Here is a 13,222-nt window from a genome sequence, read left to right as displayed (position 1 = left end):
GGAATACCCAGAAGAACTGAAAAGACTGGCGGAACAATACAGTGTCACACTGATTTAGTAACTGGGAATATGTGGCCATGAAAAAGCTGATAAACTTATCAGAAGAGGATCAGATACAAAATACTTCGGTGCAGGTCCAAAAAGCGTCGTCCGCTACCAGAAAAAACATGGATTCGAACATAAAATAACTCTAATTTGGCCCAGCACATAGCAAACTGTATATTGGACGGATATGTGCTAATAGGGCTAAAGTACTGAGGAAAAAAAGCAGTAAAGAGTCATAACAGGCTTCCTAACTGGATATTCAGCAGTCAAGGGACACCTGGATGCAATGGGGCTGTATTATCTGTCAAACATGTATTATGGTGAAGCATTAGATCGAAGGCGGAAAACACATTTTTGGGTACTAACAAGTTACTACAAAACAAGCGGCATGCATCTAATAGCCTGTACAAGCTGCTATCGGATTCCAGAATTCTGGTATACAGACGGCTTTCAAAACAAACCACATGATAAGATGTAGTTGAATTTTTTATTAACACATATCTGTTTTTGTCAATATCCAATTGCAATCTGACGTCCATGTCACCTATATTTAATATTGCTTAACTACAACAGCTATTCATGCATCGAGCAAAAAGACAAAAGATGGAATCTAATCGTTATGAAATGGAGACCAAAATTCATAAAAGTGGCCTCTTAATATGAAGGACATATCCGGGAATGCAAGGGCGCCAAATTTAAAGTAGCTATAAAATATTTTTCAGAATGAGTCTTAGACGAGAAAGTTTTAATTAAATAATAACGATAATAGTCTAAAATGTGACACAATTGTTAAAAAACTTCAATATAAACAAGCTTTCATGTGGCAGTTGTGACTCTTTTCTTGTTTAACGTGTTCTCTCAAAATAGCAGTTCCCGTGTAACAATATTTTTACTTCCACTACCTTTACATTCCCTCTTCTGTCTTTTTGCTCGTCATTCATGTAACTAAACAAAAATATGTTTCTGTACTTTAATTTTTGTTAATATTTAAAGTAAACTAAACCATTTTTGTAGTATAAAGAAAAGTAGTGATGGAAGTGAAGCAAATAAAAAGCCTTTTTCGTGACACTCTTTGATACAGGTATCTAACAACTGCTTTTAAAAACTTTGGTGATAATAATATGTAATAAACATAATATGCAAAATATTAAACGTCATTTTTTACTTACTCATAAACAATGTAAGATCGCTATTTGATTTTAAATACTAGAGGTTAAGACCGGTAAGCTATATGAAAAAGTGACACAATTTTACTGAAAATGCATAAAAAATCCTTTAAAATAAAAGTCTATAAAGTTATTTTTGTTAATTTGTTGCTTAAAATTATTTCAAAAATAGTTTTAAATAGAAAATTCTTAATAAGTTTTTTTTTTTATTTCAAATTACATGTCTCGGCTGCAGTGGCCATTAACACGAGGACCTGTATTACAGAAAACAATAAATTAAGTTACATTGATTCAATAAATTTCAATACAGATGATATCTAAAAAAAAAAGAAAATAAAAAACTAAACTAGTGGATGATTACAAAATTGAAATATAGATAGGTGATACAATTACAACAGGTGATATAATTTACAGTTTTTAAGGAACTCTATCACATTAGACATATTGTTTTTGGATTTTAAAATATCACATAAACTTCCGTGGATACCATGTTTGGTCCGTGCTGCTGCGTACTGGTTACATTCCACAAGTATATGGTGTACACTTAGACGGGAGTTGCAATATTGGCAGTTTGGAGGTTCTTCGGGAACCATCAGATATCCGTGGGTTAGTCGGGTGTGCCCAATTCTAAGCCTTCTAATGATGGCCTTCGATTTTCTTTCCGTAGTAAAAATTCTAGGTCCTAAAATGTTTGGTTGGATGGACTTTAGTTGGTTAGTGCACCTGTTCCATTGATTTTGCCACATTGAGGTAAATAATTGATGCTGTGTCAAAAGCACTTTCTATATCGAGTGAGACAGTTATAAGGTTGTTTCTATTAGAGAAAGCTTCTATGATATCGGATTGAAGAGTGATAAGATTATCCATCGTGCAACGATTTGGACGAAATCCTGATTGAGCAGTATTGATAATATTATGTTTTTCAAGATACCAAAGTAAGCGTTTGTTGACAATTTTTTCCAGGAGTTTGCAAAGTGTGCACGTTAATGAGATGGGTCTAAATGACATAGTTGTATTGGAAGAAGTATCATTTTTCTTGAGTGGAATTGTTATAGCTTGTCGCCAAACTGTTGGAAATTTGTTACCTAGCCATATGTTGTTGTAGAATTCTAGTAACTTTATTAGGGTATCTTCATGTAGATGTTTTAGGAATATTGATGGAATGTCATCTGGCCCTGCAGCACTGCTCTTTAAGGAGTTAATAGCTTCGACTAATTCGTCGATTGTTAGTGGGAGATTAACAGGATGATCATTGGAATTTGGATTCTTATGTACAACACATTTATTTGTTATGTTTGTTGGTCCAGTACAGTTGTTATTAAGTTTAGTTTTATTTAAATAGTATTTGGCAAGTGTGTTTACAATCTGCTGGTCATCAGTTATGACATTGTTATTTTCTATAATGGCTTGAATTTTGTTTATTGTATATCTACCTTTCATCTGTTTTATTTTAGTCCATATTTGACTAGAAGGTGTGTCGGAAGTTATGCTACTGATGTATTTATTCCATGAGTTCTTTTTGCTTTCTTTAACAATTCGCTTAGATTTAGCTCTTAGTTTTCTAAGATTTATTAGGTCCGCTTGGTTTCTAGTTTTACGATATCGGTTTAATGCTTTTTTACAATCTTTTACAGCTAGTTTACATGATTCATTCCACCACGGAACATATTTTTTGGAGGGATCAAAGTGGTATTTACCGATGCATTTTTCAGCGGAAGTTATAATACAATTAATCAACATGTTAAGATCTTCATCAGCAAAATTCATAAAGGAGATTTTATTTGTTTGTTCCTTGACAATTAAGTTAAATAGATCCCAGTCAGCGTGAGCAATTTTCCACTTAATTTGGCTTTGTCTTTGTGAGTTATCATTGTTAGAAATTAAAATGGGAAAATGGTTACTGCCATAGAGACTTTCCAGTGTTTTCCATGTAAGATGAGTAGATAATTCTGGATTACATATGCTTAAATCAATAGAAGAGAGAGTATCTGTTTGAATATGAAAGTATGTGCTGCTTCCAGTGTTTAGAAAATTAAGGTTGGAATTGATTATGATATTTTCAATCATTTTGCCTCTACCGAAAGTATTACTAGAGCCCCACATAGTGCTATGTGCATTAAAATCTCCAACTAAGATAAATGGTTCAGGAAGTTGGTTAGATAGGTTTGTAATTTCGAGAGCTGTTAGGGTGTAATTGGGAGGAATATATACGTTGCAAATTACGATTTTATTTGGGCACCAAGCAGTAACGGCAACGGCTTCTAGAGTTGTTGTTAAGTGGAATTCTTGGTGGAATATATCTGTAGAAATAAATATTGAGCTCCCACCACTAGCTCGTGCGTGTGATGTTCGTATAAAGTGGTAGCCAACGTAATTTTTAAGGTATGGATTATGGTTTTTAGAGAAATTGGTTTCTTGCAAACAAATGAAATCGGGTGAAGTGTCAGCAACAAGCAGTTGGAGATTTTCTAGATGGGGGTAAAACCCATCACAATTCCACTGGATTAAATTGAATGAGAAGGATATTAGAAGGGGGAATTTTTCAGTGCTGCGACCTTTGGGATCGATCGCAAAGGCACTCATCGTCAGTTAGTTCGCTTGATGAAATTGGGTCTGATAAACTTGTGGCTTCAGAGGATTCTAGTTGTAGTTGTTTTTTGATCTTTTTACTTAAACGGGTAAATCGGTTTTTTAAGGATCTATCTGAAAGATTTGGATATATAGTATGCAGGTTTAAAAGTAGACTTTTTACATCATCCGTGAGCTTTTTCGCTTCCGAATAAGGATCAGAATGTCCAAAACTATTTTCAAGGAAGAAAAAGAAATTGTCTATGGGTATTTTAAAGGTTTGTGGATTCTGTTTGTATGCTTCTTGGATTGTTCTCTTGGTGGTTTCGGTTAATACTAATTCTGTTGGAGTATCAGGTTTGTGCTTTTTTTTTAAGCTTTGGGACCTTTTTTGGGGGAAGCTGATAGAGGGGGAGGCATATCTAACAATGGTTGAGCTTCTTTCTCAGGAATTTCAGGGCTTGTTAGTTCACTAGGAGTTTCTATTTCAGAGTGTCCTCGTTTTTGAGATATTTGTGTTATGGCAATTTGGTCTGATTGTGTAGTTTCGGTGTTGGAGTCTTTATTTTCGATTTGTGGGTCTTTGGCATTATGTTTAGAGGGAGATAAAATTTTTACGGATGAGTTGGGGCTTGTTGGTATATATTCGGTTGGGATTGTATTGTCTGTTGGAAAGTTTTGGACAGTTGGAGGCTATATGTCCTGTTTGTTTACAGATAAAACAATGTACTTTATCTGTAGAAAGGAAGATTCTGTGTTCATTCCCTTCGAAGGAAATAAGTACTGATGTTTGTAATCTATAATCTACGGAGGGAGGTTATACGTAAACTTGGCGTATGAAACTTAATACATGTGAATATTCGTCCCCAGGAATGCCTGCTCTTAAATAGGATATAGGAGATGCGATGCGAAGTCCAAGATTTTTAATGCTATTTTCAACTATGTCATGTGGTAAAAACGGAGAAACATTAGATATAATTATTCTTTTAGCAGAGGAAATAAGTCTTCGGATATTTAAAGAAACATCTCCTATCTGTATTATGGGATATGAATCTATGAGCTGGTCAACAAGATTAGTGTTAGAAAGATTGATACAAATGCGATTGTTTGATATCCTAGATGCAAACGAGACTTGTTTAGGGCATATTAAATCACCTATAGCTTTAAAGTAATCGTACAATTTCAGATTTTCTTCGGCATGCATCACAATGGCTTGATTGATGTTTGCTTGGGAAAGTTGGCCGTGGAATTGTTTTCGCTACTGATACATAAGATAAAACTTGGTTTTGTGTTTGAGACATATTTACTGTATTGGTATTTGGTACGCCACTGCTCATGTAGTCAAAAGCAATTGCGTTTTTAGTTGAAATTATAATTTAGCTTCTATGTGTTATGGTAAAGTTTCAGCACGTTTCAGCTTTTTATTCATTTTAAAATAAAAATAGGTTGCCGGTTCTAAGGCAATCCTGTTTAAATTTTTTCTTTTGTGATTTTAATCAGTTGAAACAAAAAACAAACCTCAACTAGTAATGAGTAAATTATACATACATTTATTTGTAGTTGAAGGTACATTTATGTTCACTGTTTTTGCACTATGTTTTACTAAGCACAGCAAAATATAAAACGATGTTACTCGTTCGACACCTCGTAGTGGAATCAATAAGTTTTTTAAAAATGCACAAAAAACTTTAATTTTGCTTTATAGAAGGGACAATATCATATGCATTTAGCTATAAAAAGTCCAAGAAGTTTAACTTAACAGTTAAAGAGAATTGAAATTGTTTATTCCAAGTTATTATGCGTAAACTATTAGGTCTACATAAATACTAAAAGCACCAAATTGAAGAGAAATCCTTGTTTTATCTAATTAAATCCTTTGATGAATAAATAATTTATGTTAAACATTGTACAATAGGTTTAAGAAAGTACTGTGACTTTAAGCTTAAAACATTTAAAATATCTCAACATCAGACGCATCAACATATAGAAAGTTAGGTTTAGACGCTGCCGAAGAATATATTTGTGATGAGTTTATTTGACTTTGATGGTTTTGAATTGTAATTCTGTGATTGAATGAACTGTGATTCCATGTTTGAATTCATTTAGATAAATGTTATCTGAAAAGTAAGTCCGACCCGGTACACCCGCTAAAACAGGTAGATGAGCCTTTACTAAAAGTGCTTATTAACTTAACTTTTAGCTTAACTTTTTAGTGAAAATGGAAAATAAAAAAGTTATTAACAAAAATAGCTAAAAATTTTTGTTTTGGGCCTTATAACTTTTTCAATCATTTTACGATAAAATGACATTAGAGCAATATTATAGAGAGTTTTCCAAAGAATAATTTTCACTATAAAAATTTCATTAATTTTTCTGGGTTTTACAGCCCTCCGAAGTTGAACGAGTTCTTGATTACTCGTAAGAATACGATAAAAACAAAACATTAGACTTCGCTTTCTATTATATATTTTTTTATTCATATCATTTTAAATCAAGTTATCATTTTCTTAACGTCATTCCCATCTTATTATTAATTTAATATCGATCCTTTCCGTCACCACAAAACATAATCAAGTATTAAATTACCGTAAGACCAATTTTCTGGCAATGAAAAGAACAAAACAACCGAATCAGAAACATTTGTCCTGTGGAAGCGGCTTCACAACCTGGACTAGAATAGACAGACAGACAGAATAGAATAGACAAAGCATTTAGAACCATTTTTTGTACAGTATTTTGTTTTTGTTGATATAATTAATATCAATATTAACAAAATATATCAATGCAGTACAGAAATTTTTGATCTTAATATTCCACTTATCAGAGGGAAATTAATTTTCCTCTCATAAGCACGTGTACCGTGAATAATGTACAGCATGTCCAAAAATTTTACTATTTTTTGCAACTAAATTGAAATCAGTGAGTTTTATATTGGCTTAACAGGTTGACTGCCACAGCGGTCATTATGCCCGCTCATAGTACTAGTAACTCACGCCATGGCGGTCATATTGTCCGCCGTGCATTGTTTAACAAAAGTGTCTGTAAAGGGTATATGACCGCCGATTTCGTTAAAAATGCATAGGCAACATGACCGCCTGGCCTGTATGGATATGTGAGTAAATATATTTACTTACATATGCGCTATGTATTATATGTGTATACCACAAAAAAAATTGTACATTATAAGTAAAAAATCAATGATTTTAGATAGAAATAAGTAAGTTTTTATAGAAATAATTGAAAAATAACATGGTTTTAAAAGTCATTACATTTTTAAATGTTTGGCAGTGATACCCCTGGCAGTCTGTGCAATATGTAGTAACTTTTTTTACTTTGTTTTTAGATATTTCTCCTGTAGTTTTTTTCTTGTAGCAACCTCTGCAGTATTTCCTTACAGAAGTAGCAATTCCATCTTTTTTTAGCAATGTATGATTTCGTAAAGTCTTTCTTGTAGTTGCTGGTGGCAGTGGTTCATCTTCAGCTTGTTCGACTTGATCATAAACGGGCCCACCTTTGACTAAGTCAGATACAATTTCTTCTCTGAATTTAGTAATCGTCATGTTTGAATTAGAAAGTGTCTTGAATACTATATAAGCGTCTACAATAGTTGTACCTAGCAGAAGTTCGATCGCGATTTTACGATACCATTTTAATGATCGACGCAAAGCGGAATTATAGCTGGACATCTGGTCTGACAAATCGATTGATGATTTCCCAGCATTGTAATCAATTATAGCATCCGGTTTTCTTATGGGTCCTGAATGGCGTTCAATAAGTTAGCAACTATCAGTGTGCTTAGTAGACAAAATAAGAACATCGCGTTTATCATGCCACTTTATCACACATACACCTCTTGAATTTTCTTTGCAAAATGTTTCGCCCTTCTTCAATGTCTTATTCAAAACCTCCTTTGGGTTACCTCTACGATTTGATCTCCAAGTTCCAATCAAATGTGTACGGTTGTCTAGTAGACGATTAGCCACTTCAAGGCTGGTGTAATAATTATCAGTAATGGCAGTTCGACCTGCATTCAGGAGGTTTCTTGACAAATTCATCACGACTTTGGTAGGAACTGAAGCTCCTCTGTCTCTTTCTTTGCCAGCATAAATTTGTAAATTCCAAGTATAGCCTTTACCACAGCATAACTTAAATACTTTAACACCATATTTATGAGTTTTTTGAGGCATGTATTGCTTCATCACTAATCTTCCTTGAAAGGGAACAATACTTTCATCGATACAAAATACTTCTCCTGGAGTATATGTGTCTTGATATTTTCTTAAGAGTAGGTCGACAAGTGGTTGAATTTTGTGTCTATCTCCGTCTTCGCGTTCTTCATTATTTGAAAAGTGCCACATTCTGAGCAACAGCTCAAAGCGATTTCGACTCATAGCAGTTGAAGCAATATCATTACGAAATAAGGGTTTTCTGCTCCAGTAATGTGATAGTGAAGGCATTTGAACTAATCCCATGTAATCCAGAAGACCGATGAACTGATACATCTCCTTTTCATTCGTTGGTTGCCAGGCGTGTAACCTCGAATTCAGTGAAACATCATTTCCTAACACTTGCTGTGTTGCATATAAATTGGTTTGATTGACTATCATATCCACTATTTCATTATCAAGAAATGCGTAAAAACAGGTTGACGGTGAAACTTGTTCTAAAGAAATAGCTGCTGCATAAATTGGGTTGAGCCCCCATGTCTCAGTAAAATCGAATTGTTGGTGATTACTAACAGGATTTGTCCATTCTGTTGGAACTGGGCTACTAATTGGTTGATCAATCACAAAATCGCCTCTATCAACCATTGGATCATTTCCAATCTCATTATTTTCTGGTAGTAACTCATCGTCGGACATATTGGTGACATCTCTAAGCGGCTCGGTTGTCAGTGGATTGATATTTACCCCATTACCGATACCTGATGGACCTGCTTGAGCTTCACAAGTATCAGTGGTTTTGTTTATATCAAACCGCATTTTCTTTTTATTTGGACTAATATTTTCAACATCGTCTGAATTAGATGATATGTCCATTCCTTCCGAACTTGAGGGTACATATAAATCTGTAGAATTAAATGAACCAAAGTCGTCATCTGTTTCTGACTTTTCTGAAATAAAACAATCTAACCTATATTTACAGAAAAACAATAAAATAATGCAGGTATTACCATCTGTTTGAGGCATTTCTCCAGCTAATTTCAATAGACGTAAAGTACGCCGATTTGTAAACATAATGTAGTTTTGCAATACAAGTACACACACAATAAAAAACAACGAGCCACACCCTTGCAATAATAGTCTACACTAACTAACTAGCTAAAACGCGCGAACTATTACCTTAGCATAAGGATAGAGGTGGCCGCTACAGCTGATCGCTCTGGCATAGACAGGTTATTTTGTTCTCCTACGCCAGAGCGGTCATTTTAGAAGATTTTAAATTTTGGCCGTAACTTTTTTCTTTTAATTTATAACAAAATTTAGTTTGTGCCGAACTGTTTTTTAATACACCTTTCTAGTATAAATTACTTTGGCGCAACAGGAAAAATTAGAATTTTCAGCTTGGCAGTCAACCTGTTAAATGACCTCATTTGTACTATTTAAAAATAGAGGGGTGACCCTTAGATTTATCACCCCTGTACCAGCCAACATGTACGGTACTGCAAAAAAGTAATCTCAATAACGATCCGAAATTGTGTATGAACGCCGTACTGTATCAAATTGCCGAAGATGGGGTCAACATTCTCCGAAAATCAAAGATTCTCCCTGCTTTTTAGTACGGCATTAGGTCGTAGGTCATTATTTTTGTATTATCTAGCAAGTCCTAAGTTATAAATGCCGTACAAATCCAAAAGCCTCCCCCCCCCCATTGAGTGGTACGTTTACCTTACTTGTGTAGTCACGGTACAGATAAAAATTGACCCCATAGTTTCTAAAGTTGTTATTACATATTGTAGTACTGATTTATATGTAATTTATGCTAGGTACCTTTTAAAAATGTCCCATGGGCTTGTTCTCTACTACTGATATAACATTCACCAGTTTAAGTCAAATAAACTTGTTTTAATTATTACATTTTGGGTTTTTAGTTCTGGATGTTTAAATTTAAACCTCCGCCAGGACCAAATCATCCTCCAGGTCCTCCTCACCCTAGAGATAGGATAACATCCACTACACTTGATTTCAATTCTTTTAATAAGGAACTTACAACTAAGGATCCAGAAATCAAGTATAATTCAGAGGATACCCCAAGTACTTTTTGGAAACATGAAGATTTAATTTATCATATCTTAAATAATAGTAGTTACCAAGTTAAGGTTAGTATTATATAATAAAATCCCGTAAAATGATTTTATTCTATTAATTTAGATTCAACTGACAATTAAAACATGTCATTATAAAACGTTCTCTTTTTCTATCACCTCAACAAAATTCTTCTATCACCTCAACAAAAATATATCCAGGCGCGATGTCTTCTCAGATCATAGTCTATTGGTTGCAAATATCAACATACGACTCAAAATAATTCATAAGAAAATGAGGCCTAAGATAGATATAATACTACTAAAAAAAATGACACCCTGAAAAAACTAAAATAAAAACAGAGATTAATAAGAATTTTGCGAAAATAGTTAAAGACACTACTAGAGGCATAAAAGAACAGTGGAACGAAATGAAGACATCTATTATCACAATTGCGCATGAATATCTAAAATCAAAAAGAGAAAAAAGCAAGAATGGATGACAGAAAAATATTGCAGAGGATGGAAGAGCGAAGAAAATTAAAAGGTAGAAATGACAATGAATACAAAAAGTTGCATAAGACTTTACTAAAGGAGCAAAAGAAGCATGGCTGACGGAGAAATGTACGGAAGTTGAAACACTACAACGCAAACATGACGATTTCCATATGCACAAAAAAATTAAAGAGGTACAGAATACCAGAAAACAACGCAATACAGGCATAGTTGTAGATATTGAAGACCAGATTTTGACTACCATTGAAGATAAATTACGAAGATGGAAAGAATATATGCAAGAATTATTCGAAGATGCAGCACGAAGTCCAATTGAAATAAACAATCCCTACGGCCCAGAAATAACAAACGAAGAAGTAACTATGGCCATTAAGCATATTAAAGATGGGAAATCACCAGGACCTGATGAGGTGCGTGGTAAAATTTTAAAGCTATTAGAGGCACACCAAATGACAGCTCTTACGAAACTATTCAACAACATCTACGAGACTGGTTACTTACCAAAAGACTGGCTACTATCAATATTCATTCCACTTCCTAAAAAACCAAACGCTTGAAAATGTGAAGAACATAGATTAATTAGTTTGATGAGCCATGTACTTAAAGTACATGGACTCGATGGTAAGGATATAAGACTGATCTCAAACTTATATCTCCAACAAAAAGTAATAGTACGATTAGAAAATGAACTGTCCGAGATTTTGACAATCGAAAAAGGAGTTAGACAGGGTTGCATATTAACTCCGGCATTATTTAACATATACTCTGAAAACATCTTTAGAGAGGCCTTGGACGAATCAGAAGATGGGATTCCTGTAAATGGCCAACTTATAAACAATATTAGATATGCAGACGATACAGAGTTGCTGGCAGATAGGGCGCAGCGGCTTCAAAGGATGATTGATAACGTTGTAACAAATACGGCCTAAAACTAAATTGCAAGAAGACAAAAATAATGATCATTAGTAGAAACACCAACATAAACGCCCAAATTACAATAGGCGATACACCGTTAGAAAAAGTGGAAAAAATATATGAATATTAAAAAAGCCAGAAGCTCTTTCAACAGACTTAGGAAGATTCTCTGCAACTTATCTTTAAGTATCAATATACGCATAGGAATTCTTAGATGTTACGTCTTAAGTGTCCTCCTCTATGGAGTAGAATGATGGAGCGTTACAGAAGATGCCATAAAACGATAAGAGCAATTTGAAATGTGGTGCTACCGGCATAGAAAAATGGCTTACTTCGGCCACGTCATGCGTAATGATAAATACCGACTTCTACAGTTGATTCTACAAGGCAAGATTAGATCAAAATGTGTTCGCACACGGGCTGCTTATTTAGCATCCGTGGCTACAGCACCTTAGTATACTTCATATTTATATAATATATAATAACGGATTGATTACAGCTGTCGCCGGTTCTCCGCCCCCAATTTCCATCTTTTTCTGTTATATGCAGTTGCCTCTTCCAAGTCTCTTGCCAGAATTGTTTCATCAATATCTTCGCCAACTTCTCCGTGGTCGTCCTGTCTTTCTTCTTTCAGAAGGGATCAATTCCAATACTCTTCTAGGCCATCTGTACTCTGGAATTCTTTTAACATGTCCGAACCAGATTAATTGTAAATCCTTCATATTTACAAAAATAACAAAACATTTATTTACTGGATATTACAAAATCGTGACCCAGTACATTATTAAATATTATTTAATATTAATTATTCTTTCCAGTATATCCAACAATATTAATAATTTCTCTCATTACACCACAGTCGCCAAATCTAAAAAGTTCACGTTTTCTTTCAACAAAAGGCATGCAATGCATTTTTTGACGACATCTCATTCCAAACCGAAATTTTCCTTATAGGCCAGTAAAGGAAAAAAGCTGAAAAAATCTTATACAGGCTTTTGAAGGTTCTCAAAGGTACGGCTATATGAGAGATAGCCGATAACAAAACCTTGAAGACGTACAGCTGATATTGCTTTCTTTTGTATATATATATATATATATATATATATATATATATGTATATGTATATATATATGTATATATATGTATATATATATATATATATATATATATATATATATATATATATATATATACATATGACGGTGTAAGGTTTAATTCACTTCTTAACAAATTTCTTCTATTCTTTTCGGTTTCCTGTCAACGTTCTTGCGTCTATCCATGTCACTTCTCTTGTAAGCTTATCGGCCGATAATTCTATTGAAATGTGCCTGGGTTTTCGACCATTATTAGGTACGTAAGCTTCCTTCCATCTCCAGGAAAATAACCTTAGGATGTGGTTGATTAAATTTGTTATGTATACTATTGGTTTTTGCTGTCAGATTCTTCAGAGCTTTATTCGTAATATGGTCCGGTCCTGGAGCTTTTTTGGCGTTAGTACGCTTGATCAACTGTGGACCTCTTTAGGGGAGGTGTGGGTACTATTTATGTGCCCCTTCTTTTCTTTTTATTGCCCTGTATCTTCTTTCTACTTCTTCTGTGAAGTTAAGATCTTCATGGGGATGGTAATTTTTCCTACGTCCTCTTTCTAGTGTGTTTTTCATAACTTCCGCTTTGTCTTCTTCTACGTACACAATTCCATGTTCTACATGTAAAGTGGAATTGGTTTTTTATCTTTTCTTAGTATTTTAGATAGCTTCCAGAACGCCAA

General features: G+C 34.1%; 1 protein-coding gene across 1 annotated transcript in view; it reads left to right on the top strand.

Moving 5' to 3' along the window:
• Positions 1-13,222, top strand: part of LOC140436825 (equilibrative nucleoside transporter 1-like) — a 129,489-nt gene that overhangs the window by 28,028 nt on the left and 88,239 nt on the right. The window contains exon 3 of the mRNA XM_072525956.1: positions 9,871-10,098. Coding sequence (XP_072382057.1) covers positions 9,871-10,098 — 228 coding nt within the window. The remainder of the gene's footprint in view (positions 1-9,870; positions 10,099-13,222) is intronic.

This window comes from Diabrotica undecimpunctata, chromosome 3, assembly GCF_040954645.1.
Source record: "Diabrotica undecimpunctata isolate CICGRU chromosome 3, icDiaUnde3, whole genome shotgun sequence".
NCBI lineage: Eukaryota > Metazoa > Arthropoda > Insecta > Coleoptera > Chrysomelidae > Diabrotica > Diabrotica undecimpunctata.
The sequence above is the reverse complement of the archived record's forward strand: the minus strand, read 5'-3'. Positions and strand labels throughout refer to the sequence as shown.